Raw genomic sequence first — 26,708 nt, 5'->3', positions numbered from 1 at the left:
AGGCAACTCTTCCCTGGGACCCCTGTGTGCCCTGACTGGGCCTGGAGGGAAGTAGAGCCCAGAGTGGCTCTACTAGTAGCCCCCATCATCCTGCCGGGAGGGCAGGCAGGTCTTGGACACCTTCTATTCCCAACCCCCCCCCACGCCAGACTCTCCCTGCCCCCATATAGAGATGGTCCCCAGGAGGGGCCAGGGAGCACTGCCAGCCAGGAAGCCCAGCACAGGAGCCCTGGCACCCAGGAGACACTGTAAATAGTGGTCAGGCTCCACCCCCTCCCACCCCCAGCCCAGGGAAGGAGCCTTCTGGCCTCAAGTGTATCCAGAGACCCATTCAGGATTGGCCTTCCCTGTCACCTCAGGCCGCCCCCAGGTCCCCACCCCTGCCCTTCCCATTCGTCAGCACTGCAGGGCTCCCTGGAGAGCAGCAGCCACACCTTCCTGCTCCTACCTCCTCCCCACTCAGCCCTGCAACTCAATTACTCCAGGGCTCTCTTCCTCACCACCTCTGCCAACAGCTGGAGGTGGGGCATTACCGGCACCCACCCGGCCTGAGCCCCTCCCGGAAGTGGTCACCAGGCAGGGGCCTGGGTCAGCCGCAGAAAAAGGGTGAGCCCACTCCCACCCCCTCCCGGCAGGGAGGACAGGAGGTAGACCAGCACAGGGAGGGACAAAGGCCCTGAGTTGGCATTTTCGGGTTTGCGTTTGGAGACAATTAGGAGCTGAATTATTAAAGATGTGTGAGAGAAGAGGCTGTTTTTAAGAAAGCATGAGTAAGCAGGGCTCTCTCGCAGCGGCACACAGGATCGAAGGCAATCAATTGCCATAATGGCTGTAAATATTTACTCGGCTTAACTGTGAATGTGTGCGCCAGCCACGCACTTAACACAGGGGGCCATGCCCAACAGACCCCCAGCAGGCCGACCGGGGAGGGCAGCGTCTGTCTCCTGCCCGTGTGGGCTTTGGAGTTAGATACAGCTGGGCTCTCCTAGCTTGGGCTCCCCGGGCAGCAGCTCAACCTCCCGGAACCACAGGATTCATCTGTAAAATGGGGTGCTGAAGCCCACCTCCGAGCATGTGAGCACTCCCAGTGCGAACCCCAGGGTGGCTGACACTCAGCCTGAGGGCACAGGCCCAGTGGGTCTGGCGGGGGAGGGGGGCATCCGCATGGGAGCAGAGGCCAGGAGCCCTGGTCTTACCTTGGACTCATAGTTACTTAAAATAGAGGACCAACTTAAGTCTCAGAAGTGGGGTGCTCTCAATTGTAGCCACATAAGCAGGACATGGCTGGTGTGGGGCCACTCTGAGGCTCAGCCTTGAGCCAGGAGCCAGAGCATTTATTATGCACTCATTGTGTGCTGGGCACTCCCACAATGAGTCTGTATCTTACTTACTCCTTGCCGCAGCCCAGGGAGGAAAGTTATACATCACTCTCCATTTTACAGATGAGGAAACAGGCTCAGAGAGGTAAATTGACTGGCCTGGGGTCACACAGCCGCTAAGTAGCAAAGCCGGGACTACACTCCTACCCTTTCTACAAACCTCTGGGCTATGCTGGGACCCGCTCTCTGCCCTCTTCCGCTGTGGCACCCCCACCACCAAGAGGTGGTCCGGTCCCCAGCGAACGGCCTACATGCCCAGGGACACATCTAAATACCGGCAAAGGCCACAGTCAAAAGAGAACCTGGCTTCTGTTTACTCCTCTGCCCAGGGCAGGCTCTTCCTGGCAGCCCCTCTACCCTGAGATCCTGGCTCTGAGGGGCCATCACGGGCCAGGCTGTCCCAGGGGTCAGTTGGCCCATCTCCAAGGACCTTCTGATGGTGGACTGAGGATGTTGCTTCAAGAACAGCACGTGGTGTCTTCCCCAACACATAGGCACTCTCAAAGCCCACCGCGATCGCAGAGGACGTGGGGATGGGGAGTGTGTGCACGCACTCACACGCGCATTCGCGTGTAGCTAAGCCAGCACATTGTGGCTTTCAGCCTCCCCACAGACTCGACTCAACCATTTCCCTTGTGAGTTCAGTGCTTGGAAATGGCTCAGTCACCCATCGAGAGTACTCTTCCGCCCCCCTTGACGTCCTGGGATGGAGACCTTAGCCTCTTTCTCTGGGCCCCTCCTACCTCCCAAGCTGAGACACTGAAGCTAAAACAGCTGTGGGGAGTAGAGAAAAGAGCACTGACCTGAGAGTTCCCAGACCTATATGACCTCGGACAGCTCACATTGCCTTTCCAGGCCTCAGTTTCCCCATTTGTGTCTTGAGAACTCAGCAGGTCTAAGATGAATGCCACAGGGGCTGGGGGCGGGGTGGAGTCTGCCATTATTTTTGATTTATTTTCCCAGGCCCAGGGAAGATTGCAGGGGGTGGGGGGATTTTGAGATCTCCAATGTCAGAGGACAGCAAGGATAAAGCACACCTAGACCCCTGCTTCTACACCCATCCCTCCAGAAGGTGCAGGGCTCCTGGAGTTCCAGGTTTATCCTGCACTGGCTGGAAGCAGGCCCCCAAATGCTGCTAGCTCAAGCCCGGCCCTAAAGCCCAGCCATGGCAGGTGTGTTTGTGGGGAGGGCTTAGCGAGGGCCCTGAAAGGTAGGGGAGGGCAGAAGGGAAGGTCTCCCAGCTCCTGTTCCCTCCCAGCCTGTGCCAGGCTCGGCGCCCCATGGATGTGTATTGGATGGACGGACGGACAAACAGATGGACAGCTTTTCCCTCTCCAAGCCTCAGGTGCTCCTGGAAGGTGGGGTTGACGGTGATGCCCAGCTAGTAGGATCAGCATGAGAGCGGAGGGCCCAGAGGGTATGCTCTGCCCACTGCGGTTCTCTCCTGGCCTCCCCTAGCCCCTTGCCCTGGCCACAGCCTGTGCTTAGAAGCCTCACAAACTGGCTATAAACAGAGACAATGACCCCTGGCTCCAGGCACACCGGGTCAGGCGCATGCATTTCTTTGAAGAGCAGCCAGGGAGACTGCGCGTTGCCTCAGAGCCTTTGGGTTGGGATCCCTAAACACAAAGGGGATAATGGGATCCCAGGGTGGCAGTCAATGGTGGGCAAACTGAGCCCTAGACCTGAACTAGATGGGCAGCCTGCTGTGGCCTTGCTGCCTCTACCTATATGGGAAAGCGCGAGGCTTAGCGGGCAGGCTCGAATCCCCAAAACAGAGAGCGGTCTGCCGGATGCCATTCGGTCAAGCACCCGGGATGTGCGGCCACTGTGGTGATGGGACAGGGCAAGTCCTCTGAGGAGGTGGTGTATGAACGGAGGCCTGAAAGGGGAGAAAGACCACCCGTGCAGACGCTCTGGGCACAGAGGACGGCATGCGCTAATGTCCTGCAGAGGAGGAGAAGGGCCATGAATTTATTTAAGGTTCAAGGGAAACCACTGGAGGGTTTTAGCAGGAGAAGGGCTTATTTATGTTTGCAAAGCTGCTTCTGGCTGCTTGCTGGGTAGAGCTACACTCTAGGGGCCACTTCCGGGGAGATAACCTCAGCAAGGAGGCTGGAATGAGAAAAGGAAGCGAGGAATGAGCAGTAATGAGGACTACCCTCTGGTGCTCTCTGCGGGGATTCCTGGCTGAGGGGGCGGGGAGTCAGTGCTCCCAATGCGAGCACACACTCTGGCCCAAGGCTCCCGGCCTCCATCTGCCTGACCTGCCCCCTACCCAGGCTCCTCGCTCCTCACTTGGGGCAGCCCCTCTGGGGGTTAGGGGATGATGGTGGCCTTGACCCCATGAGCCTCCCACCTGGGTTGGGACCCTCCACATGCAATCACGCTACTCAGACTCTGGGCTGCTCCCGGCTTACAGCTTTCTGCCAACCCTTCCGCTCACTGCTCTCTGTGTTCTTTTAGAAAACGTAGAGGTGGTACAAGGCTTTCTCCCTCCTGCTGGAGTTTGCAGGCCAATACTCCTGAACAATTGTTTCCTTGGTTGCTCCTTTCTTCTTCCTGCTCACTCCCTCACTCATTCACTCGTTTGCTGCTCTGGGTTGCACTCTATTCTGGGGCCTGTGCCATCTCTGCCACTCCCCACTCCAGTACCAGGATTCTGGTCACTGCTTAGGCTCAATCTTTGGCTTGTCCTGCTCTGGGAGAGACAGCTCTTGGCTACTGTGGGGGGGGGGGGGGGGGGNGCGGCAGTGCCCAAGCCTGTGGGGAGAACATCCTCTCTAGGTCCCAGCCGGGACACCTGCCCTCTCCACCTTGTCCCTGGCCTCTGCCTACCACTCCCACCACTGGAGCCCCCTTTTCAACATCCATCCCAGCTTCAGTCACACTTTTACAGATCCTCCATATCCCCCCTGCAATGTGGAAAGGGACACACAAGTATTGTCTTTTATTTTGCAATGCAAGGGCACTAAAAAAAATCCTAACCTCTCTCTCTCTTTCTCTCAGGCATTATTCCAGGAAAAAAAAAAATTGAAGATGTAAAACACTGAAAGGGAATACAGTTAGTTTACTAAGTTAGTTCACCACTTTCCTCATTTAACGTTGGAAACTCGTACCAGCCTGTAAGCTGGTAGTCAAGAGCCTAGAGTGTCCACCTTGGGAAGCATTCATGTTAGGTTACTGTAGGTAACCCACTATCTCGCCATCGGGCACAAGTCTAGGGTGTGGACATGACCTCTGTCTGAGCCTCCCCTCATCCAAGCCCTTCCTTAAGGAAGGCCTTCCTATGTAACACTTAGGATCCACCCTGCCCTCCTGAGACCTCTGGCGATGACCCAAGAAGGAGCCATTGCCACCGGAAGGCATACTGAGTCCCAGTGATGGGGACAGGCACAACATGGGCAGCAGAGGGGAGGGAGGCCTGCTGGGGAGAGGGTCCCAGCCTGTCCTGGGCTTAGCTCAGGACATCAGGAGCCAGGATGTGTCCTGGAAGAGAAGCGGAGGAACTCCAGATGCCTGTGTCCCTATGCTCCAAAGGTGTGAGGATGTGGGGGCAGGAGGGGAAGTAGGAAGAGATCGTGCCAGAAGAAGGGAAAGCTGGTGGTTTGAGATTAAAATGGTTCAGGGGCACCTGGGTGGCTCAGTCGGTTACGTGTCTGACTCTTGATCTCAGTTCAGGTCTCGATCTCAGGGTTGTGAGTTCAAGCCCTATATTGGGCTCCATGCTGGGTGTGGAGCCTACTTAAAAAAAAAAAAGATACAAATAGTCCAGTGTGGCAGACATGTTGGTTCCTGCTGCCCCCTGGTGGGTCTATGGGGAAAAATCAGCCAAGACAGACCCTCTGGCAGGCAGGCAGGAAGGGTGACCAGGCCAAAGGGCACCAGGCTCTCCAGCCTGTGAGCATCTGCCCAGGACCCCCAGTTGCCCAGCCACCAAGGTTCTGTTTTCCCTGAGCGGCCCCAGACACAGCACAAATATTTCCTCCCATCCTAGAGCATCTGGAAGCTATTGCTGCTTTCCTCCCCACCACCCCAAATAACGCCCAAGCCCCCATCACCCAAGAGGACAAGAACTTGGACCCCACAGCATCAGGGACACCACAGACACCATGCTGGGAAAGAGTTCTGCACAGAGAAGTGGCAATGGCGCCCAAGGGGCCCCTGTATCTGGGCAGGTGGCTACCATGCAGCTTTCTGGGGGGCTCCCCTTGCCTACCTTTCTACTCAGTGCTCTTTCCATTGACCTGCCCTTTGCATCCCCAACCGCCCTTTCCTACCCATTCTGATCTGACCATTTGGAAGAAGGCAATGGGGGAGGCCAGGCAGGCGGAGGTGGGGGCCTCGGGAGCCCATTACACCTGTCTGGAGAATCCTCCCCACCAAAGCTGAGGAAGAGCATCAAGCTGCTCATGGTTGGCTTTTAATGAACTTCAGTTCCTTAGCAAGGCTCTGGGAGAGTTTTGGGAGTTAGTGGTGGAAGGGCAAGAGTCTCTCAGGACTTGGGGAGGGCATCTAGGCAGAAGCCAGAATAATGCAGGGGGTGGGGGCGATGGCTCTCAAGGCAGGCCTTGGACCCCAAAATACACCCCATGGAAGGATCCAGGACCCAAAAATGTACTCCAAGCTCCCAGATCGCTGTGTCTGGCTTAAAATGGGGAGGGATCACAGGATATACAGTTGGTCCTTGACCTTGAAAATTGCCCTTTCCAGCTCTCACTGCCCAGAAAAGTAAACTGAGGCCCAGAAAGAGGGAAATTCTAGCTCTGAGTCGCACACGAAGACCCAGTTATCTCAGTCCTGCCCCTGAGACCACAAGGGAGTAGCAGTGCCCCAGCCCTTTGCATTACAGAGTCTGGCAGAACCCTCAAAACCACCCCCTATTCTACCTGTTCAAAGGATGAGGAGACAGATTCATAGAGACCAAGTAACTTGCCCAAAGTCACACACCAGTATAAAGCAAGCCAATGCAGGAGCCCACATGGTAGCAAAATGAAGAAGGTAAAAGTCCACCTCATGAGAGTGAAGATTTTCATGTGCATCTCACCACAACCTTCTGAAGGATCTCATGATTTTATTTTTATGACCATTTTACAGATGACGAAACTGAGTGGTCAGAAGCAATTTGCTTCATGCAGAGCTATGTTAAAGTATTTAAACAAGGAGGCCATCAGACTGGGATGGCTTTAATGCCTTGGTAGCCCATGCAAGCAAACCAAAACCTAAGCAGAGTCAGTGCACTTGAATCAGAGAAGATAAAAAGTTTAAGAACAACCAATCACAAACAGCCAGGTAGGTGTGCCCAAATAAGACAAGCGCTTAAGCTATGGTCAATCAAATCATTTCCTCACCTTGCTCCTGCATATTCTTAAAAAAATAACAAACAAATAAAACCTTCCCCTGGCTCCCATGGGTGGGTACTTCCAACCCTGTTTGGTTTGGCACTACCCAATTCAAACATGTGCATGCGCAAATAAACTTGAAAAATTTTAGTGTGCCTCAGTTTACCTTTTAACAGCTCTGGTGACAGAAGTGGAATCCGAAGCAGACCCTGATGGTGTCTGGGAGCAACAAGCAACTAGGTGTAGGCACCTGCTTTCCCCACCTTGTCCCTCCCCACCTTGGCATCACTGCTTTCTCCCTGCACCTGAGTGAAGGTCATGGGGAAGTCCCTCGCAGAGAGCTGAGCTTCATGGCTTTTATGTTATAAGCTCTCCAATTTTATTTAAGCATTCATTTTTTTTAACTTTATTTATTTTGAGAGAGAGAGAGAGTGTGTGTGTGTATGTACATGTGTACATGCAGGGGAGGGGCAGAGACAGAGGGAGAGAGAATCCACACTGTCAGTGCAGAGCCCAATGTGGGGCTCAAACTCATGAACCATATCATGACCTGGGCCGAAGTGGGACACTTAACTGACTGAGCCACCCAGGCGCCCCAAGCATTTATGTACTTTACCAGACTGGGTCCAACGTAAACATGATGAGCTCTCCAACTTAAACCAGACTGGGTCAGACTTAAACTGGACTGAGTCAGGGTGAGGCCTCATATAAGTAAAATTTAGTTTTAAGGAAAGGAGAGGAGAAAATGGGTTCCTTCAAGTCCAAAAGTCCTGGACTTCTCCATTTAGGGCTCTGCTTAACTCTATGTATGAAAATCGTGGGCTCACTACTCATGTTGGTCTGGACAAGTGGGCTAATCTTATCAGAGAGAATCTTGAATTACAAAGGCCACAGTGGAGAACTTTTAGCCTAGATAAGCCTATCCATTGATGAGATGGCCCAGAGAAAAAAGGGCCTCGAAGTTCCCCAAAACAGTGGGATGCATTTTTGATTGGTGTGCAGAAGCTTCTAAAACTAAATTAACCAGAATTGTCTCTTTTAAAGAGTTAACATTGCCAGGAGTATTTACTATTTGTCCCAACCTGAGGATAAGATATTTGAAAGGGTTTTTTAGAATAGCTCTGTGACTCCTGGATACAGAGAACAAACTGAGGGTTGATGGGGTCTGGGGGAGAGGGAAAAGTGGGTGATGAGCATTGAGGAAGGCACTTGTTGGGATGAGCACTGGGTGTTATATGGAAGCCAATTTGACAATAAGATTTTTTTTTTTTTTAAAAGAGGAGCTCTATGGTCAGAAGTTGGCTAAATTGGGGGCACCTGGGTGGCTCAGTCGGACACTTAACGGAGTCCAGCTTCAGCTCAGGTCATGATCTCATGGTTCATGGGTTCCAGCCCCGTGTCGGGCTCTGTCCTGACACTCAGAGCCCAGAGCCTGCTTTGGATTCTGTCTCCCCCTCTCTGTCCAGCCCCATTCACACTCTGTCTCTCTCTAAAATAAATAAACTTAAAAAACAAACAAACAAACAAGGGAGGCTGGGTGACTCAGTTTGTTAAGTGTCCAGCTTCAGCTTAGGTCATGAACTCGTGTCTGTGAGTTTGTGCCCTGCACCGGGCTCTGTGCTGACAGCTCAGAGCCTGGAGCCTGCTTCTGATTCTGTGTCTCTCTCTCTCTCTGCCCCTCCCCTGCTCATGCTCATGCTCTGTCTCTCAAAAATAAATAAATGTTAAAAAAAATTTTTAAGACCCAAAAAAGAAAAAAAGAAGTTGGCTAAATTGGGGGCACCTGGGTGGCTTAGTCAGTTAAGTGTTTGGCTTCAGCTCAGGTCATGATCTTGTGGTTCACAGGTTTGAGCCCCGCGTCAGGCTCTGTGCAGACAGTTTAGAGTCTAGAACCTGCTTTAGATTCTGTCTCTCTCTCTCTGCCCCTCCCCCGTTAGCACTTTGTCTCTGTCTCTCTGTCCCTCTCAAAAATAAATAAACCTAAAAAAGAAGTTGGCTAAAATGAAGACCTACAGTCAGGACCTGACAGGAACTTTTTATTGGCCTTCAAAGCTAAAACAGAACTATGTATCCGGAGGGAAGGACAACATTCTATAAAGCCTTTTGGAACAATTTGTTAAAACATTCCAAAGACAGCTCTAAATCTAGAATGTAGGAATCTTTTGATTTCCATCTTAGTTGGAAATCTCCCTGATATAAAGAAGCAAACTGAACATAATGTGGCTGCCTGGGTGGATTCAGCCCCTTGATATCACACTGCAGCTCTTGAAGCAATTCAAAGGTCACTTATTCTTTTTACCATTCGCCACTGAAGCAGGACACAGATGACCAGTCGCCAATCCCAGGGAGGATTCCAAACACTTCTGCCCACTGCATCTTGCCATTGGAGCTGCCAGTGAAAACACAACCCAGCCAGGTGCTGGATGGAACAGCACTTTACTTACATAGAGAAGAGACAGAGCAAGATCAGCTTCCAGAGCAGACTTCAATCCCCGACAGCTGGCAGGTCTCTCCTGGTGGCCGACACAGGGCAACTGACCTATGAGCACCCCTGTCATGCTGGAATGGAAAAACCTTGCCCCTCCCTGCAGAGAACGGATGTAACATTGGGTTGGCCAGGCGTCATATGACGCAAGCACTTTAAGCAGAGACAAAAGAATACTCAGAGTTAAACAGGGAGGGATATGCCCACCAAAGGTGACAGATAAGCCCAACATGGGCCACGTGGGCTTTTTACTTCTTGGTAAGAAGTGTTGCAGGTGTCAGGCCCTNGGGGTCGAAAGACTGATGCATGAGACTGCCTCTCCTAACAATTTCCAAATGAGATAAAATCCTGAATACAAATCACTGGACCAAGGTTTATCTACCTTTGGCTTCTTAATACAAACCAACTAAAGATATTTCTGTCAATAAGCATGTTTTGTGCCCTGTTGAAAGTTTTACTATGAGGCAGAATACGCTCCTAGAAATTATGAAATGAATTAATAAGTCTGCCAGTCTCTAGAATGCTGGTGGAAGAGCCCACAACTGCTCATTTCTGAGTTTCACTAGAAATCAAGGTTTCTAAGGGTAAGACATTTCTAATTGATACACATAATCGAAAGTACTAGAAATAATAAGAGACAACTCTGCATGCAGGGAAAGTAGGATGTATTTGTGGTAAGAACAGGCATAAAATATGGAAATGCATTTTTTAGGGGAAAAGAGAGTTACTTTGCCCTACAGTAGAAAAGCTGGTTGTTTCAGAGTGAGAAGGAAGAGAATAAAGGACAAACACTAAATGGATCTGGAAAGTAGGAAGAGAGAGAGGGAAATCTCATGTGGTCAAGCTGGCTAACATTGAGTGGGTTTACCATACAGGTTTTAAAAATAAGCCTTAATATCAATTGTATGCCTATGCAAAATTAAAATGTAATTGTCTTTCATTTGTTAAAAGAACAAAGAGTTCTTGGACTATTGGCTTACTCTTGATAAGAGATCATGAAAGGTGTTTCTTCACCTTTGGGTAAGCTGCCTGGAAAGCAAAGATTTTGTGCCTTACCAAAGTAATTTTTTGTGCTTCATGTTCTGTTGATCAGGTCTTTGATTACTTGGGAGGATGGAGTCTTTTCTATTAAAAGAGCCAAGGTTTTTTTGCTTTTCATTTTGTTTGTTTGACAAAACTTTTTTGCCTTGGAAGTCTTTATCACTTTGGTTGACTAGATCGCCAATCATATTTAGCTAACTGTACAAATCTTTTGATGTTTCTTTTTTTTTTAATTTTTTTTTAATGTTTTATTTATTTCTAGGAGAGAGAGAGAGAGAGAGAGAGCGTGAGCAGGGGAGGGTCAGAGAAAGAGGGAGTCACAGACTCTGAAACAGGCTCCAGGCTCTGAGCTGGGAGTCAGCACAGAGCCCGACGCGGGGCTCGAACCCACGAACCGCGAGATCATGACCTAAGCGAAAGTCGGACGCTTAACCAACTAAGCCACCCAGGTGCCCCTTGATGTTTCTTATAAACTTCCCATAATCAAATTCTAAATGAAGTCTTTTTGACCTTACACTAACTTGGAATTTTTCAGAGGACTCTGGAACATCTTAAGAGATTAGTTCTCTATTCTTACCAAAGAGAGCCACTGGGGGACCTGGGGGACTCAAACAGTTGAAGTTGAGCATTGGCTTCTTGATTTTGGCTCAGGTCATGGTCCCAGGGTTGTGGGATTGAGCCCCGCATCAGGCTCTGCACTGACTGTGGAGCCTGCTTAAGATTCTTTCTCTCCCTCTGCTCATCTCCTCAGCTCATGCACGCTCATTCTCTCTCTAAAATTAAAAAAAAAAAAAGTGGGGGGAGGCACCTGGGTGGCTCAGTTGGTTAAGCTTCTTTTTTTTTTTAATTTTTTTTTTTTTCCTAGGAGAGAGAGAGACAGTGTGAGCAGAGGAGGGTCAGAGAGAGAGGGAGTCACAGACTCTGAACCAGGCTCCAGGCTCTGAGCTGGCAGGCAGCACAGAGCCCGATGCGGGGCTCGAACCCACGAACCGCGAGATCACGACCTAAGCGAAAGTCGGACGCTTAACCGACTAAGCCACCCAGGCGCCCCTCAGTTGGTTAAGCTTCTGACCCAGGCTCAGGTCATGATCTCACAGTTTGTGGGTTTGAGCCCTGCATCGGGCTCTGCACTGACAGCTCAGAGCCTGGAGCCTGCTTTGGATTCTATTCTCCCTCTCTGCCCTTCCCCTGCTCACACTCTGTCTCTCTCTCTCTCTCTCAAAAATAAACTTAAAAAATTTTTTTTTAATAAAAGAATTGAGAGGGCTGTAAAACTAAGTAAGCTTATTGATATGTTAAATTACATGGATTTCTTATGTCAAATAAGAAGTGGTGCTAAACTTTCTTCAGGTTAGAGGCACCTGGGTGGCTCACTTGATTGAGTGTCTGACTTTGGCTCAGGCCATGATCTCTCAGTTCGTAGGTTAAGCCCCACATCAGACTCAGTGCTGTCAGCACATTGGTACAGAGCCCGCTTCAGATCCTCTGTCCCCCTCTCATTCTGCCCCTCCCCTGCTTGTGTTCTCTCAATGAAATAAAATAAACATTAAAAAAAATAACAAAACAAAACTAAAAAACCTCTTCAGGTTATATTTCTATGTGTATATGTTATTGATGTAAGTGTTCCAGAAATTCTATGAAATTCCTAGAGATCTCATGTGTCCTGGTATGCCATCAATGATAATTCCAGTTATTATCTTAAAATGTATGTCACAGAAATAATGAAAATCCCTTGTTAACTGCATTATGAATTCTCAGCAGATCTTTAACGATGGCTACTTTTAAGTCTTTTGAAAGTTATAGACAGTTATTGTCTTACTCCAATGCTTTTTTGCAAAAGGGCTTCCTCTCAAAGAGATTCATGGAAAGAATTCTGGAAGGTACAGATTTCTGATAACTTTAAGATGGTATCACTAAACTATGTGAGAACTCACATGGGGAAACTGAGGGTCGTAAAACTGTGAACCTAAGATCAAGGTTAATTCTGTGGGGCTGAATGGACTGATGAAGATAATTATAAGTTTTAGTACTTTGTTTGAAACACTGCTGGTTCTTCAATGTGTTGTTTTCTGGATTTAAAACCATCTTTTTTTTCTTTTTTCTTTTTTCTAAAAGATCTACAACACAGAAATTTGTTATTCTTTTGTAAACAAAAATGGAATATTTATATTTCTCTCTCTCTCTCTCTCTCCCTCCTTCCCTCCCTCTCTCCCTCCCTTGCCTGATCCCTCTAGAATCCAAAGGGCTTATTGGCTATTCTTATTTTTCATGACAATGTAGTTATTTGCAAAAGTTCAATAAGAATCTGTTTTCCTAGTAACAGGACACAATTAGGTAGGTCCATGGCTTGGCTTCTTAGACCAACCAGGCTTTACAAAATCTAATAAACCAGGAATGACTTTATGTACCCAACAAAATCCCTTAGACACCACCAAGCTTTAACTGACATATCATATTTAAGGATATACATAAAATCAGTATTCTTGCCATTCTTATATAAATAATCAGGCCATACATCAACTTATTTTGCAAACAAATTTATCTTATGAGCCTCGCTAGAAATTGGGGTAATTGTAGAGGAAAAAAACTATGTTTCTGTAAATTTAATTTCTGTAAAATGATAGTTTCTGGAGAAAGCTGTCACATACCCTTGTGGATATCAGCTGTCACATACCCTCCAGTTCCGTGCATAGTCTTTGAAGTTTATTATCTACCTATAAACTGGCCTGGGTTCCAAATTCTTCCAGTTTTCTGTGATGACTGGTTACAGCTTTCCAAACTAACATTCCTGATTTCTTAACTCTGACTTGGACTCACTAAGAACAAATACTGCCCTAATCCCCAAACCCTGCCAACTAGATATAAACTTTAGAGAAATCACCACAATGGCTCAAGTATGGATACGTCTTATGCCTGTTGCTTGGAAAGTTCACCCTACCAGAGATGACGTCACCAGAGGTGTCCAAACTATGAGATGCTTTCAGCCTTATGTCTAGGAACCTAACATCTAGAATCTTCTTGATTGGTTTTCCTCTGGGCTCAGAAACTGGTTTATCGTTTGCTCTAACCATTAACCTTTGGATTTTTGTTCATGTGTTTGTTTGTTTATGTAGAAATGCCTTTTATTGAACATCTGATTGCTTGTACCATGTAGGCTCCTAGGTTTGGGAACCCTCCTGAAATGAGACATGACTGTTTAACTGAACTGATCCATTCTCAGGACCACGGGAGGTGTTCAATGGGAGAGCCCAACTCAAATTCTAGACTGTGAAACTTCTTAGAGGAATTTCAAAGGCAAGGAATAACAGGTAGCAAAATCTGCCACCCTAAAACATGCCTCTTTGGCACAGCAATTATTTTCAGCTGATAAAGTCATTGTAGGTAATAGAATTGCTTTGGATTCCTTTTTCACTGAGCAAGGAGTCTGGGCCATAGCAATGACTTCCTGCTGTGCCTGGATCAACAGCTCTGGTATAATAGAAATTCAAATACAAGAAATGAACAAATAAGCCACTTGGCTGAAACAGGTTGATGCCTCTTCAGATACATTCTTTGATTTTTTAAAAAAAAATTTTTTTTTAATGTTTTTTATTTATTTCTAGGAGAGAGAGAGAGAGACAGCGCGAGCAGGGGAGGGTCAGAGAGAGAGGGAGTCACAGACTGAAAAAGGCTCCAGGCTCTGAGCTGGCAGTCAGCACAGAGCCCGACGCGGGGCTCGAACCCACGAACCGTGAGATCATGACCTAAGCGAAAGTCGGACGCTTAACCGACTAAGCCACCCAGGTGCCCCCATTCTTTGATTTACATAATACCAACTGGTTGGATTCGTGGGTACCCTGGTGAAGGAGCATACTTTGATCTCTTGGTATTCTCCTCCTGACAGGTATCACTGTGATCTCTCTGGTCCACATGTTCTCTCAGGGGTCTTAAGCCATCAGAAGTACATCAGATGGTCTCACCCGGCTTGGAGAAGCAGAAATAAGACGAGCAATGAGATGAACAGCAAAAATGATTCTTCCACAACCTGACATAATCTGTGAGTTTCCCTATGACAAGATCAGAGCTTAACCCTTAGGGTGACGGAGAGTGGCAGTAATATCCAACTGTCTGCTAATCCCTCATGTAGGAAAGGATGACCAAAAGGGGAGAATTGTTAGAGATTAAACAAGAAGGCTGCTGGATGGAGGTGGCTCTAATGCCATGGTGGTTTGTGTAACCAAAACCAAACCTAAGTCAGAGTCCAGGAAATTTAAGAACAACCAATCACAAACAGCCAACTAGGCTTTCCCCAATAAGGCAACTGCTTAAGCCATGGCCAATCAAATATTTCCTTGCTTTAGTCCTGCACAGTCTTTATAAAACCCGTCCCATAACTTGCGGGGATGAGCACTTGGGTGTTATGTGGAAACTAATTTGACAATAAACTATTTGAAAAAAAAAAACAAAAAAAAAACCCGTCCCATAGTTCCTGTCTGTGGGGCACTCCTAACCATCTCCTGTTAACACTGCCCTGTCCGAATGGAAGTGTGCTCGGATAAACTCTTGAAAATGTTTACTATGCCTCAGTTTACCTTTTACCAGCTATGAGTGCCAGAGATAGTATTCTGTTTAAAGAGGAGTGCCCGGGTGGCTCAGTCGGTTGAGATCAGGTTATGATCTCATGATTCATGGGGTCAAGCCACACATCGGGCTCACTGCTGTCAGCACAGAGCCTGCTTTGGGTCCTCTGGCCCCCTCTCTGTCTGCCCCTCCCCTGTTCATGTGTGCTCCCTCTCAAGAATAAATAAACATTTAAAAAATAATTGATTAATAAAACAGTGGCAATAAAGCAGGCCTGCTGGGCATTCAGCAATGCCTGCCCAGAGCATCTGACTCCCCAGAGGAACAGAAGTCGGTGGTACAATTGGTGAGGTCCCAGACATTTTACAAGCCTATAAATCTGATAAGATGCGATGATTTCCTCTTCTCTCTGGCGGAGAAGATAACCCCACCAGCGGCTGTCTCGCTGCCCTGGGTCTTTCTTAGCTTCAGTCTAACCGAGAGGTCATATCCCAGTGTGCCTTTTATTTCCACCCTCTCTAAAAATCCCTGTGTTTCTCTCTCTTTTGAATCAGCTTTGTCATTCTGGTTTCCTCATTAAGTACTTCAATAGAACCTTGATACACACTCACTGTCTATTTGTGGAAGAATGATATTTTTAACACAGAGAGAATGATGCTTTGACAATACAAGCCAGCTGTACCCAGCTTTGTCTGTAACCTCAAGTCTTTGCTGCCCCAGTCTGTGGCCCCAGCCCTCTTCCTTGACTCCTGGCCCCTCCCTGCCTCTGCCCCATGCCTTGTCCCTGGGAGCCCCAGCCTGGGCACCTGCTGCAGTGTGGGGCGAGGGGCTCAGAAGACAGGGCTCTCCTCCCTCTTGATGTGGACTCCGTGTCTCATATGCAGGGACAAGGAATTAAATGTGACTTTTCTTGTTGAGTTTGGGCAGAAGCGCCAATAGCCAAGACCAGCTACGCAGGTCATATTAAGGGACTAGAAAACTGGCTCTGTGACTCACCCTTCCTCACCCCACTAGGGGGCAGAGAAGGGAAAGGTTGGTGAGGCAGAGAAAGGGACCATCATTGGAAAGATGGTTGGTGTGCTGTGTCCTCTCTTCCCACAGCAAGGGGGTTTTAGTCCTCTGTCCAATTGAGAGGCTTTGGGGAAGCCTGTTAGGATCTGGGCATGTGTCCCTGGGGCCTTATGGGTCTGGATGACACCTGGAAGAGGTCAAGTGATGCCATGGCTACAGCGGCCAGAGGCAGCCAAGGTCAGGAGAGGGAACTGGACACCTGCCCAGTAATGGTCCCTGGAGGCAGGGGTTGCATTTCTGCAGAGCACCTTGGACCCTGTGCAAGAAAGATGGGGGAAACCATCTTCAATGTCCCTTTTCCTCCTGCCTGGAGACGGAAGTCTCAACCATTGGGAGATGGGGTCAAGGGGTATCATGAGCAAAGGAAGGGGGCTGGCATTGGCCTGGCCCCCAGACCAGGTGGGAAGCAAGGTGAAGAAGGAGTGGAGATGCCCAGGAGCCCACCTATACTCTGCCTTCCTGCTCCACCTTTATGCCTGAGACAAGTCAGCGGAGGGAGATCCCAAAGCCAATGGGGATCTGGAGCTCTGATATGGGCCAGATAGGATTCCCTGAGCACTTGCTAACACCTAAGAGACGGCCATCGGGTCTGTACAAAATTCCACCCAAGGACAGAGAGGGCCAACTCCACAGGGCAGACTGAAAGGGTCAGAGGTGACAAAGAGCCCCACTTCCTCCGGCTTGTTAGTTGCATTGACGTTGAATGTTTGTGTTTTAGCAGCATCGCAGTGTCCACACCCAGCCTGCTCTTGGGCTCTTTGCTCCCTGCTCCCAGGCAGCTCCCCCGCACCCCCACTTACTGTGAATCCCAGAACCAGCACCCAGAGCTGGAAGGAGCTCACAAGTAGGCCAGCAAGCTCAAGTCTTTGTGCCTTTTGTTGTTTGTCAGAGGAGGAACCTCAAGCCTAGGGAGGCAGACCGCACCTTCAGGTGACACAGACATGCATCATCTCCCTCCTTTCAAGACAGACTGAGATAGAGAGACACACGGAGGGAGTGAGAAACAGCCCCCACGAGCCTGCAAGTGACTCAACCTTGAAAAAGGTGCATGATGCTCAATAAGCAAGGGGTCCTGTGGACTCTCCTGCTGGCCCTGTGTAGCAGGCACTCTTACACATATCCCCCCGGGACAGGTGAGGAGCCAAGGCTGAGTGTGGTCAGGACAGGTTCTCACGATCACTGGCTGGCAAGTAGGACCAACTGGTAGAAGCAGCTAGTGGGGTCATGGCCGGAGCCTTGGTAACTCCAGGCGCATCCCCCTGCCTCTAAGCCTGGCCCCCAGGTATCTCTCCTCCCAGAGAAGTAACCTTCCACTTGCAAAGTTCCCTCCTCCTCCACAGTGGCTGCCTGGGGTGGGGAAGGTGAGTAGCTGGGAGGCAAGGCGAAGAGGCATCAGGAGCCCAGACAGGGTTTCCATTTCTTTTGTAAAGCTAGCTTGTGGCCCTGGGCTCCCATTGCCTGCAGCAACGTTGACCTGAGTCCCATCACTGAAAGGCCCCTGAGGTCACCACCCCTGCTTTCGACTTGACTCAGCCCTCCATTCCATCTCCCGCTGCAAACCTGTCTTCCTATTCTTACAGATCTATTATTGCTTTTGAGTATTCAAAACCATTATTATTCGACCGACTTTGAAATGATTGATGTGATTGACTATATGTGCAGTTTGGTGTTTTTATTCTTCTTAAAAGATTATCCTTTGACAAGGATTTAGTGCACCAGACTTTGTGCCCAGGCGCTCAGGACAGGGAGAACTAGAGCAGGGTTCAAACCCAGCCCCCCCTCAGAGAGGGGACAGAGGTCAGGCTTTTCAGCTCAGTCCTGCTCAGTGTTGACACATTGCCCCTCAGTGTCTGTGAGCATCTTTGGGCAGCAGAGATATTTTTGATCTTTGGCTAAAAAGCCAACATGTCATGTGTCTACAGTGACACACGTATATGTATTAGGGATTTAATGTGATATCGCTTCAGAGGACCATGTGATTACTTTAGCCTAATTCCCTTCACATCCCTCCAATCACAGCATAAGACAAAGTGATTCAGAAGCTCCGAGCTGTTGAGAGTCTCTCCTTTCAGGGTCCGGAGCTCCTGACACCACCCTGGCCGGCGCATCTTGCCAAGAAAACGCCAGGTCCCCGCACGCGGGAGCCCCTCGCCCCGTGCCTGCCTCCTGGTCCCCAGGGCTGATCCTGGGGCTTGGTCCCGCCTCGCCCTTAAGCACCCACCGTGGGGAAGGGCCAAGTGGAAGTGGCACCTGGCCTGTGGTGCTGTCACTTCCGCATGGGCTCCTCCCCAGGCCCGAGCCTCACAGCCCCTTGTATCCCTACCAGAAATTCCAGGTTGCTTGGTATTTATAGATTTTGAAAGATGGCTGTCACTGAGCAAGCACTTTCTTTAACCCTCACTGCAGATGTCACATGTCTTTGACGGAGGAGGAAGGGGCTCTCAGGTGGGGGGAGGGAGGAGGGGAGAGGACAGGGCACTGGGTCAGCGTGTGCAAGGCACGTGGGCTGGCCCCAGAGCTTCCTGCTCCCTCCCAGCCCGGGCTGGAGCCTGTGCACCTTGAGAAGGAAGCCCCCTCCCACCTCCTTTCCCTCCCCAGGCTCTGGCTTGGCACTCGCTGCCTGGAGGTCAGACGGCCGGGTTCCGGGCCAGGGAGTCCCTTCTCGCTCTGCTCTCAGGGCCACTGCCCCCTCTGATGGCCCCTGTGTCATTCAATGCAGGAGCAGTGGTCCTGGGTCCCAACCCTGCTTCTTCCTGCTCCCTTCACCGGCACTGCCAACGCAGCCCTCACCTCGCGCCAGGTTCCCAGAGATGAAGCGGAAGAAGAAGCTGATGATGTCTCCCAGGTGCTTCTTGCAGCCGTGGTGGCACTCCTGCAGCCTCAGAGCAGGCCCTCGGGCCGGGCCAGGGGTCTCACCGTGCCCCGCCACCCCCGGGCCTGGTCCCATCCTGGGGACCCCAGCTCCTGCCCTTGGCTCTGCCTGACCGGCCACAGTGCAAGCTGCCCCCAGCCTGCTCTGTTCTTCCTGCCTGCCTCTCCCCAACCGGACGCTCGGAGCCTTCCTTCTAGAATGCTCTCTCTCTCCCCACTCTAGTCTGTCTCCCCTCTTGGTCTCAACCGGACTCTCAGTGTCTTGGTGTCTCTGGCCTAAACTTCCCTTATCTGCCCTCTGTCCTCTGTCTCTGCCTCCTGCTCTCTTAGCCTTTCCCAAGACCGGGATCCTGCCCACTCAACCTCAGCCCAGAGCCCCCAGGGGTTGGCAGGTGCTGGCACTGCCAGGGTTAATAATCCTACCTAATCCTACCCCCAGCCTGGCCCCTTCACCTTGTGCCTGGCTCTGGCTCCTCACGACCCGGAGCTCACTCTTTCTGGAGGCAGAAGGGCTCCTGAAGCTTCCTGGGCTGGAAAGGGGGTGAGAGTGGGGGTGGGCATTGCTCCTGAGCTCCCAGCACCAATGGAGGAGGTGCCACTGGTGTGATATTTGGCTCAGGGTGTGATCTTGCTGCAAAGGGGCCTTACTCATGTCCCAAGGCTTCTCTGCAGCCAGAAAGGGAGCAGCCTGCTCCCACCCAAGCTTCTGCCTGGTGGGGGGTCGGGGAGGGACAGGGGCCCTGGGCAGAGCTGGGGGATGGGGAGGGCCCTGGCCTTTGGCTATTTCTTGATCACTGATCTCTGCTCACTGACACCAAACCACAGCCCTGTTGGTGCCTCTATAGAGTAGAGAATGGTGAGATGAAAAGGGGTCCCTCTGGTGAGGAAGGTAAAGGAAAACAAGTATGACTAGAGCAGAAACTGCTGACCACCGCCCCCCACCCCCCCTCACGTTTGTAGGGCACCTGGTATGTGCTAGGCAGTTTGCTAAAGTCCTTTTGGCCACCAGTGCATTCAGTCATTAAACAACCTTTCAAGGTACATGTGGCCAAGAATGCTACCTCAGTATTCATTCTCCTTCGCTTTTTCACTATAGAATTCAGATTCCATTGGAGGTGGTAATGTGCCCAGCTTAAAAAAACTACCATTCCCCTACCTCCCTTGCAGTCAAGGTGGCTCAGTCATGGCCGATGAAATACACGCATACATCTTCCAGAGATTTCTGTGAGAGTATTGCTTTCCTGATGCAAGCACTACCATTTCCTCCTTCCGCCCAATTTCTCCTTCCTCTTGCCTAGAATGAAGCCGTGATAGCTGGAGCCAAAGCAACCACCTTGTGGCTATAAGGGAAAGGGCAAACAAACAGACAAAAAAGCCAGAAAACACAAAGAACCAGCCCCCAAGACCTTGATTCTGACACCCCCGAGCTGCTAAACCAGTGCCAGCCACTGGGTTAGCCCAGATTTCTCAGATCTCCATCTAAATTAAGCCATTGTTATTGGGGATTCCGTTATATGAAAGTACAGCCGAGTCAAAATATTCCCTCCAGAGTGAAAGACAAACTTGCACCTTGCACTCCCGGCTGGTAAAAGGAAGCTCAGTGTTGAATGGGTTTTCCTGGGTCCCACGGGCAAGTGTGCTGCTCCGGACTGCACACTGTGCTGACAGTAAGCAATGGCTGTGCTGCGGGCCAGGCTGTATACAAGGAGCCTGCATGGGACCCTGCACATTCCCTGGCACACACTGTGTTTAAGACAAGGTAGCAGGCTCTGCAGGGCCAAGGGCAGTCCCCCATAGGAGCATTCCATGCTCTCCCCGGGGTTTCCAGCAAAGCCATGCTTTCTTTGGCAAAGATCTTTTCTTCTGACATGCAGCTGGTGGTTTGCTACTGGGCTCTCATGGACATGGGATGCCTGAGGGACACCAGGTACCATGACCTCAGCTGCCCATCAGGCGCTGGGTATCGACCTCTCGCCCAGCTCGGAGGGCCTGCGTGCGTGTATGCGGCACTCCATCATCACGTGCAGGTGCTATGTCTGAGTGCAGGGTCGGAGGGTCTGGAAGGCCCAGGTTAAGTGTGTAGGCAGTGACTCGGGCCCCCATGGGACCCGCTGTTCTGCCAGCCTCCCATCAATCCACACCAGTGGTCCCTCAGGGAGTCCCTAAGGCCATCTGAAGAGGAAGAGCATTCATATGTAATTTCTAGACGGAGCCGTGAGAAGTAGGCAGCAACTTGAGGTTGACCTGGTGGCCCACTCAGCAGGGAAGGATGATGGAGAAGGGGAATCTTTTTGGTGGGCAGATTGTTGAATGCATCTGCTTTCCCAAACCATCTGGAAGAAGAGATGGCCTGAGCACCATCACTCATGGGCAGTTGCTAACCATTTGTTCAGGGGTCAGGGAGGAGAAGGAACAGAGATGGCAGGAAAGGTGACTGTTCTCCAAAGGGCGCCCGCACCTGAGAAGGAGCCCAGTAGTCAGGTAGACAAGATGGCCTGTCAGCCTGTATTCCTCGCTGCCAGCTCTGCTCACCAACAAAGTGCCCTGTGACTAAGATTACTTACGGGTTCAATAAAAGAGCTTCTCATCAGGCTGATGTGGCTACAGCTATTGTCAAGCACCCAGCCTGCCAGCATGGTGACAAGCCAGCCACCGGTTGGCAGGTCTGCTACATTGTGTCCCCTTCATCCTGGCAGGGACAAACCACTCATCCTCTCTGGAGCCAATACCCATTCTGCACCCGGGCCTTCCCTCCTGCCCGCCCTGCTCTGCCAACACCATCACCTGTCACAATGTCCCACACACCATCATCACTGACCGAGGGACTCATCTGACAACAAAGAAGTGTGGCCAAAGGCCGGCGCTTGCATGACCCACCGACCTTATCCGGTTCTGCAAGCTCAGGGGCAGCTGGCCTCGCCCAACAGTGGAAGAGCCCACTGAAGGCCTGGTCCCGGCACCTGCCACGAATTGAGGCAGGTCCTGGCACCTGCCACAATCAGATGCTGGGTGTGCCATGAATAAGCTGCTTCTCCGGCAGGATAACGGATCCAGAAGCGAAGGGAAATGCTAACGGTGGGCCCTCGCACCAGCCCTCGACAACCCCCTCGCTGCTTTTTTGCTTCTCACCTCCAATATTTTGGGCCCCAGATTAGACGTTTTAGATCTCAAATCAAGAATGCTTCCTTAAAGGGAACCCCCAGTGGACCTGCTGCACTGAGGCCATCACCTATTTTGAGCCCCCCATGCCACTGAGACCAACTGACATAGTGGGTGTTGGCTGGGCTGATGATCCTGATCCTCCAGGGGAGAAGGTTCTACAGCTGCACGAGGTGGGGGAGGGGAGCACTAGGTCTCAAATCTAGTGAATTCTCCAGGGAATGTATTAATATTGCCAAATACAGGGATAAAAGTGAGCGGGGTGGTATAGGCAGGATGACCCAGAGCTCAGGCCACCTCAGGAATGGGAGTTTGGATCACTCTACCAAGGATTCTTACCTGAGGCCTCTGTGTGGTTTATAGACAGTTACAAATTTCCTACGACAACTCCGTGCAAAGGTAGTCTATTTCCCTTTCCCTCAAATCTGGGTTGAGCTGGGGACTTGTTTGGACCAACAACACTCAGTGGAAATGATGCTCTGTGAGTTCTGGAGCCTAGGCCTCAAAAGCTGTCTTGTCTTTTCTTATTGGAACAGCCCCTGTTAGAGGCCAGCCCCTTGCACACTGAGACCGCTGTGTGGTAAGGAGCCCTGGAGAGGGGGACAGGCACTGAGGCACCACATGTGAGCGGAACCTTCCTGGCCCAGCCCAGCCACCAGCTAAACAAAGGCAAGCGAATCATCACGGTCAATGTCATGTGGAGTAGAAGAGCCATCCAGCGGACACCTGCCTTCATGCCTCACCCACAGATGTGAGAGAAAACAAAATGGTGGGATTTGGAGGTATTCTGTTGGGTGACAAAAGGTAACTAAAACATCCCTCTCTCAACTTGGGGTTCGGACTCAGCACACTCTCTCCAGAGAGTTCCTCTTCACCAATCATCTCCCCCCTCAGACTCCAACCACTGAACTCTCCATACCTTGGATGAACGTGAAGGCTTCAAGAGCCATGTGGCCAGTTTCCAGATAAATCTTGGCATCTCACCTTGAAACACAATGTTGTGCACGTCTTGGTGTTTCAAACGCATTAAAATTCTGCCAGCGTATATTTATATATCCTTATAGATTACAGACATTTGTTTACCTTTTTGTCCTCAGACTTTTCTACCACCACTCTATTTATCAGGATGCCAGTGGTGGTGGCAGCTTTATGACTTTACATGGGCTTGACGAAAGTCCAGGAGAAGTGGGTACCCAGAGATGGATACAGTGGCTGATGAAGAGATGGGTCTCCGCTGCAGGGGAGGGGGCAGGAGCGTGTCTGTTTGCGTGAGGAACGGCTGCACATGTCACATGGGGCATGTGGCTGCCGCTCCAGTGTTCCAAGCAGACGGCGAGGGATGCGGGGGCACTTCCCGGAGTGGCAGGCAGGGCCCTGCCCTCGTCACATCCAGGCCTCCTTCTCCGGCCTTCTAGAGTTTCTATTAACTCCCCACCAGTCTAGAGTAAATACCTCTTGGACAAACGGGCCAGCCTGGATCCAGTGGCCTGCTGCCAAGACCCCAGGTTATTCTGTGGGTGGTGTTACTATTACAGTTTTACAGCTGAAGAATCCCAGTCCTACTGCCTCGCAGGGAGCCGCACGTGAGAAGCGGGTCTATTGGGTCGGTAGCCTAGCCAAGCTCCTGGAGAGTTGTTCTGGCATCCTGACCAGAAGGATGTTTAGATGCTGGGGAGACATGCAGAGCGGGTCAGAGTCCCAGAGTCCTCTGGGCACTGAGGACGAGCCCCCAGTATTGGTGAGGGACACACTTTTCAGCCGAGGATGGGGTCTCCTCCATGCTGCCTGCCCTGTGCTCCCCACTCCTGGGCCCACCTCAGATGCTACCACTGAGCTCCCAACTCCATGCGGGAGCCTCCACAGCCCAGGAGGGATGGCCTGGCACAGCGGCAGCTGGCTCAGCCCTTTCCCTCTCGAACCCTGGCCCCTGAGTGCCACCCCCTCCTTGACACTGTTGCCTAAGCCTTAGGCACATCCGTATATTTTACTGGGCCTTTGTTGCGCACCCCGCCCCCCCCAAAGCTGTCCCAGAAATACATCTCTGATCTGCTTCTTCTGAATGGAAAAACCCCTGACAACAAAGGTGCGGTGTCTCGGCCTCGTGGCCGCCTTCCACAGGCACCTGCCGCTCAGGACATCGCGGCTGGGCGCTGCTGAGCTCAGGGACTGGGCGACACTGAATGGGACTATTGTTCTCTGCACCCAGGGCCCATGAAGTCTCCTGAAGGGGCAGAAGCATCTTCCCTGCGCACAGTTTAGCATTTCACATGCACACAAAACCCTCAGTGTGACCAACCCAGCCATGCCTTCCTGGAGGGACACACAGAGGGCACATTTGGACTAAGGAGATCGGGTCTGGGAGCCATGCTTAATGGAGACAAGGGGTGCACTGGGGTCTCGGCTCCTCAGTCTGTGAGGGTGGCTGCCACCTTCAGAGATCCCTGATGGTCCCAGAGAGAAAAGACATGGAAGACACACATCAGAGTGGTACCCTGCCTGGGGCACCGAAAGACGCTCCAGGTCAGAAACCTTGCTCAGCCCCTAATACCCTGTGACCTGCTGTGTCATGTGACCTCCCTGAGCTTCAACTGACCCTTTTGTAAAACCGAGGGATCTGCAGGGCCTACCTCGCACAACGAAATAGGATCTTGTTTTTCCAGGCTTCACATACTGTCGGAGTGCCTGGCATGGTGTCTGGTAAACCTGTCCATGCAGGGGAATGCACCAGGCTGGGCCTGAGCCATGGATGGTGTCCCGGGCCCTGCTCCGCTCCCCCCCTACACCCGCTCCGCCTCCTGCTCCTGCCCCCCTGCTCACAGCTATGACAAGTCTTCAGCAAATACATCCTGACAGGTCAGCACAAGAATTAACTTGAAAGATCCTGGCCTCCAGAACCTGCCCTGAGCTAAAGGTGGGACGTGTGGGTGTGGCCCTCTAGGCCCCTCTCCTTGTGACCTTGAACACACCAAGCCTGCCTCCAAGCTTGCTTTTCTCCATTGCCACCCATACTCAGGGGTGCAAAAGCCTCACTCCAGCCCCATGCTTCATGCCTACAAATTGCAAGTTGGAGATGGCACCCAGCAGGCGCGAAGCCTGGGGGTGAAGAGGGGGTGCTGGATGGAGAGGATCAGGGAAGGAGAGAGACACTGGGGTGCTGGGCTTGTGCTGTGCCAAGAAAAGCCTGGAGGGGGGCCCTGGCTGGCACAGTTAGAACATGAGACTCTTGAACTTGGGGTCGGGGGTGGGGGGGTCAGGGGTCGTGAGTTTCAGCCCCTCGTTGGGTGTGGAGACTACTTAAAAAAAAAAAAGAAAAAATACAAGCTTGGGGTATAAAGCTAGTAGGGCATTTGAACCTCAGGCAACACAAGCTGTGTCAGTGGGAACAGACCGACCCCAGGGGCGCACACAGCTGGCCACACGACAGCGCCCGCAGCGCCCCGCTTCACCTCTGCCCTCAGTTTCTGAGACAACGGAGATGCTTGTGCCCTGTGGCAGAGCAGACAGTTCTGCGACAGTGTGAGCTTCTCAGGTGAGTGGTTTGCATGAACTTTCAGTGACTTCATGTTTCTGCCACATGCAAAAATCTATTCCCCCACTGTTGCCCCGAGAAGTTGGGGAGCACACGTGGACCCCACCTGTGTATTCACGTGCACTAGTGCTTCTGTGCAAGGCCTGAGCGCCGAAGGGGTTTGGGGAGTAGGGCTGGGAGCAGATGGCAGCAAGCAGCACAGATGGGCAGCAGCTCTGGGGCAGCAGAGGGAGGCCCTGGGCCCGTGCTGGGAGCACCCTGGATGGGTAAAGAACAGGGGCCTGGTAAGTGTCAGCCCCTTCCCCTCACACACTCCATGGAGGTGGCTGCCAGCTGCTTTGCCTGCTGCAGGCCTTGGCCATCCCCTCGCCTCTCCTCCCATCAAGCCTGGGAGCCTGGGGTCATGGTCTGTGCCCATTCTCCTGTCAGAGGGACTGAGGTTCCCTGGAAATCGTGCAGAGAGGGTCCGAGACAACAAACAAGAAAGGCTGCTGGGGTTCGAGTCTGCCCCTTTTGTTAAAGGCAAAGAGGCAGACTCTCCTGCATGCCTTGTGCATGTGATCACACACGTGTGTGTGGGTGTGGGGGTGAGCTGTATGTGTGCACCCACATGTGCATGAGGGGGTTGCACATGCTTGTGTGTGGTGGAGGCACAGGTGGGTTGGTCAGTGTGCACAGGTAAGCGTGCGCTGTGCGGTGTGTGTGCCCATCTGTGTGAGAGTATGGGGGCTGCGTGAGGCCACGTCTGCATCTCCTGCTCTGTCACACTCAGCAAACATCAAATATCACCACCAGTGAGTGCAAGGCAGCCGTTTGCTGCGTTCCCCTGGGGCTGCCCCAGGTAAAGAGCCAGTCCCGGCCCCTGGGGTGACTGAGCAAGACCGAAGTGGGTCTGGGACCGGGGATTCCTCCTCACCGGGACTCTGCACACATCACTGCCCATCCTTTCTTACAGAGGACTTAGGAAGGATGTGTGAACAGCCCAAGGTTACCCGCTGAGGGCGGGCAGAGCGAGCTGGGCCTGTCAGGCTCTGACGCCTGGCTCTATCCTCCCAGTGACCGTGGTGGCCTACCCCAGCATGGCCCCAATCCTCTGTCCCCCTCCATGGGTCCTGCTTTGAGCGCTGTACCTTGCTTGGATTAATGGGGAAGGGCACGAATGAATGAAAACATCATCTCCCAATCTAGGCAGAGGTCGGGGTCCCAGGGTGGTCTCTGAGCCCTCAGATAGAACGGAGCCCAGAACAGATGCTCCCCCCTCCCCCACCCCC

At 51.5% G+C, this 26,708-nt stretch overlaps 1 protein-coding gene across 1 annotated transcript in view; it reads right to left on the bottom strand.

Annotated features, from left to right (window-relative positions):
• KCNIP3 (potassium voltage-gated channel interacting protein 3) overlaps positions 1–18,825 on the bottom strand; it is a 63,940-nt gene extending 45,115 nt beyond the window's left edge. The window contains exons 1-2 of the mRNA XM_077773499.1: positions 18,669–18,825; positions 15,814–15,817 (exon numbers count right to left, since the gene is read on the bottom strand). Coding sequence (XP_077629625.1) covers positions 15,814–15,817; positions 18,669–18,825 — 161 coding nt within the window. The remainder of the gene's footprint in view (positions 1–15,813; positions 15,818–18,668) is intronic.
• Between the last annotated feature and the right edge of the window lie 7,883 nt (positions 18,826–26,708).

The sequence above is a fragment of the Crocuta crocuta genome, unplaced genomic scaffold, assembly GCF_008692635.1.
Source record: "Crocuta crocuta isolate KB4526 unplaced genomic scaffold, BGI_CrCroc_1.0 scaffold67, whole genome shotgun sequence".
NCBI lineage: Eukaryota > Metazoa > Chordata > Mammalia > Carnivora > Hyaenidae > Crocuta > Crocuta crocuta.
The sequence above is the reverse complement of the archived record's forward strand: the minus strand, read 5'-3'. Positions and strand labels throughout refer to the sequence as shown.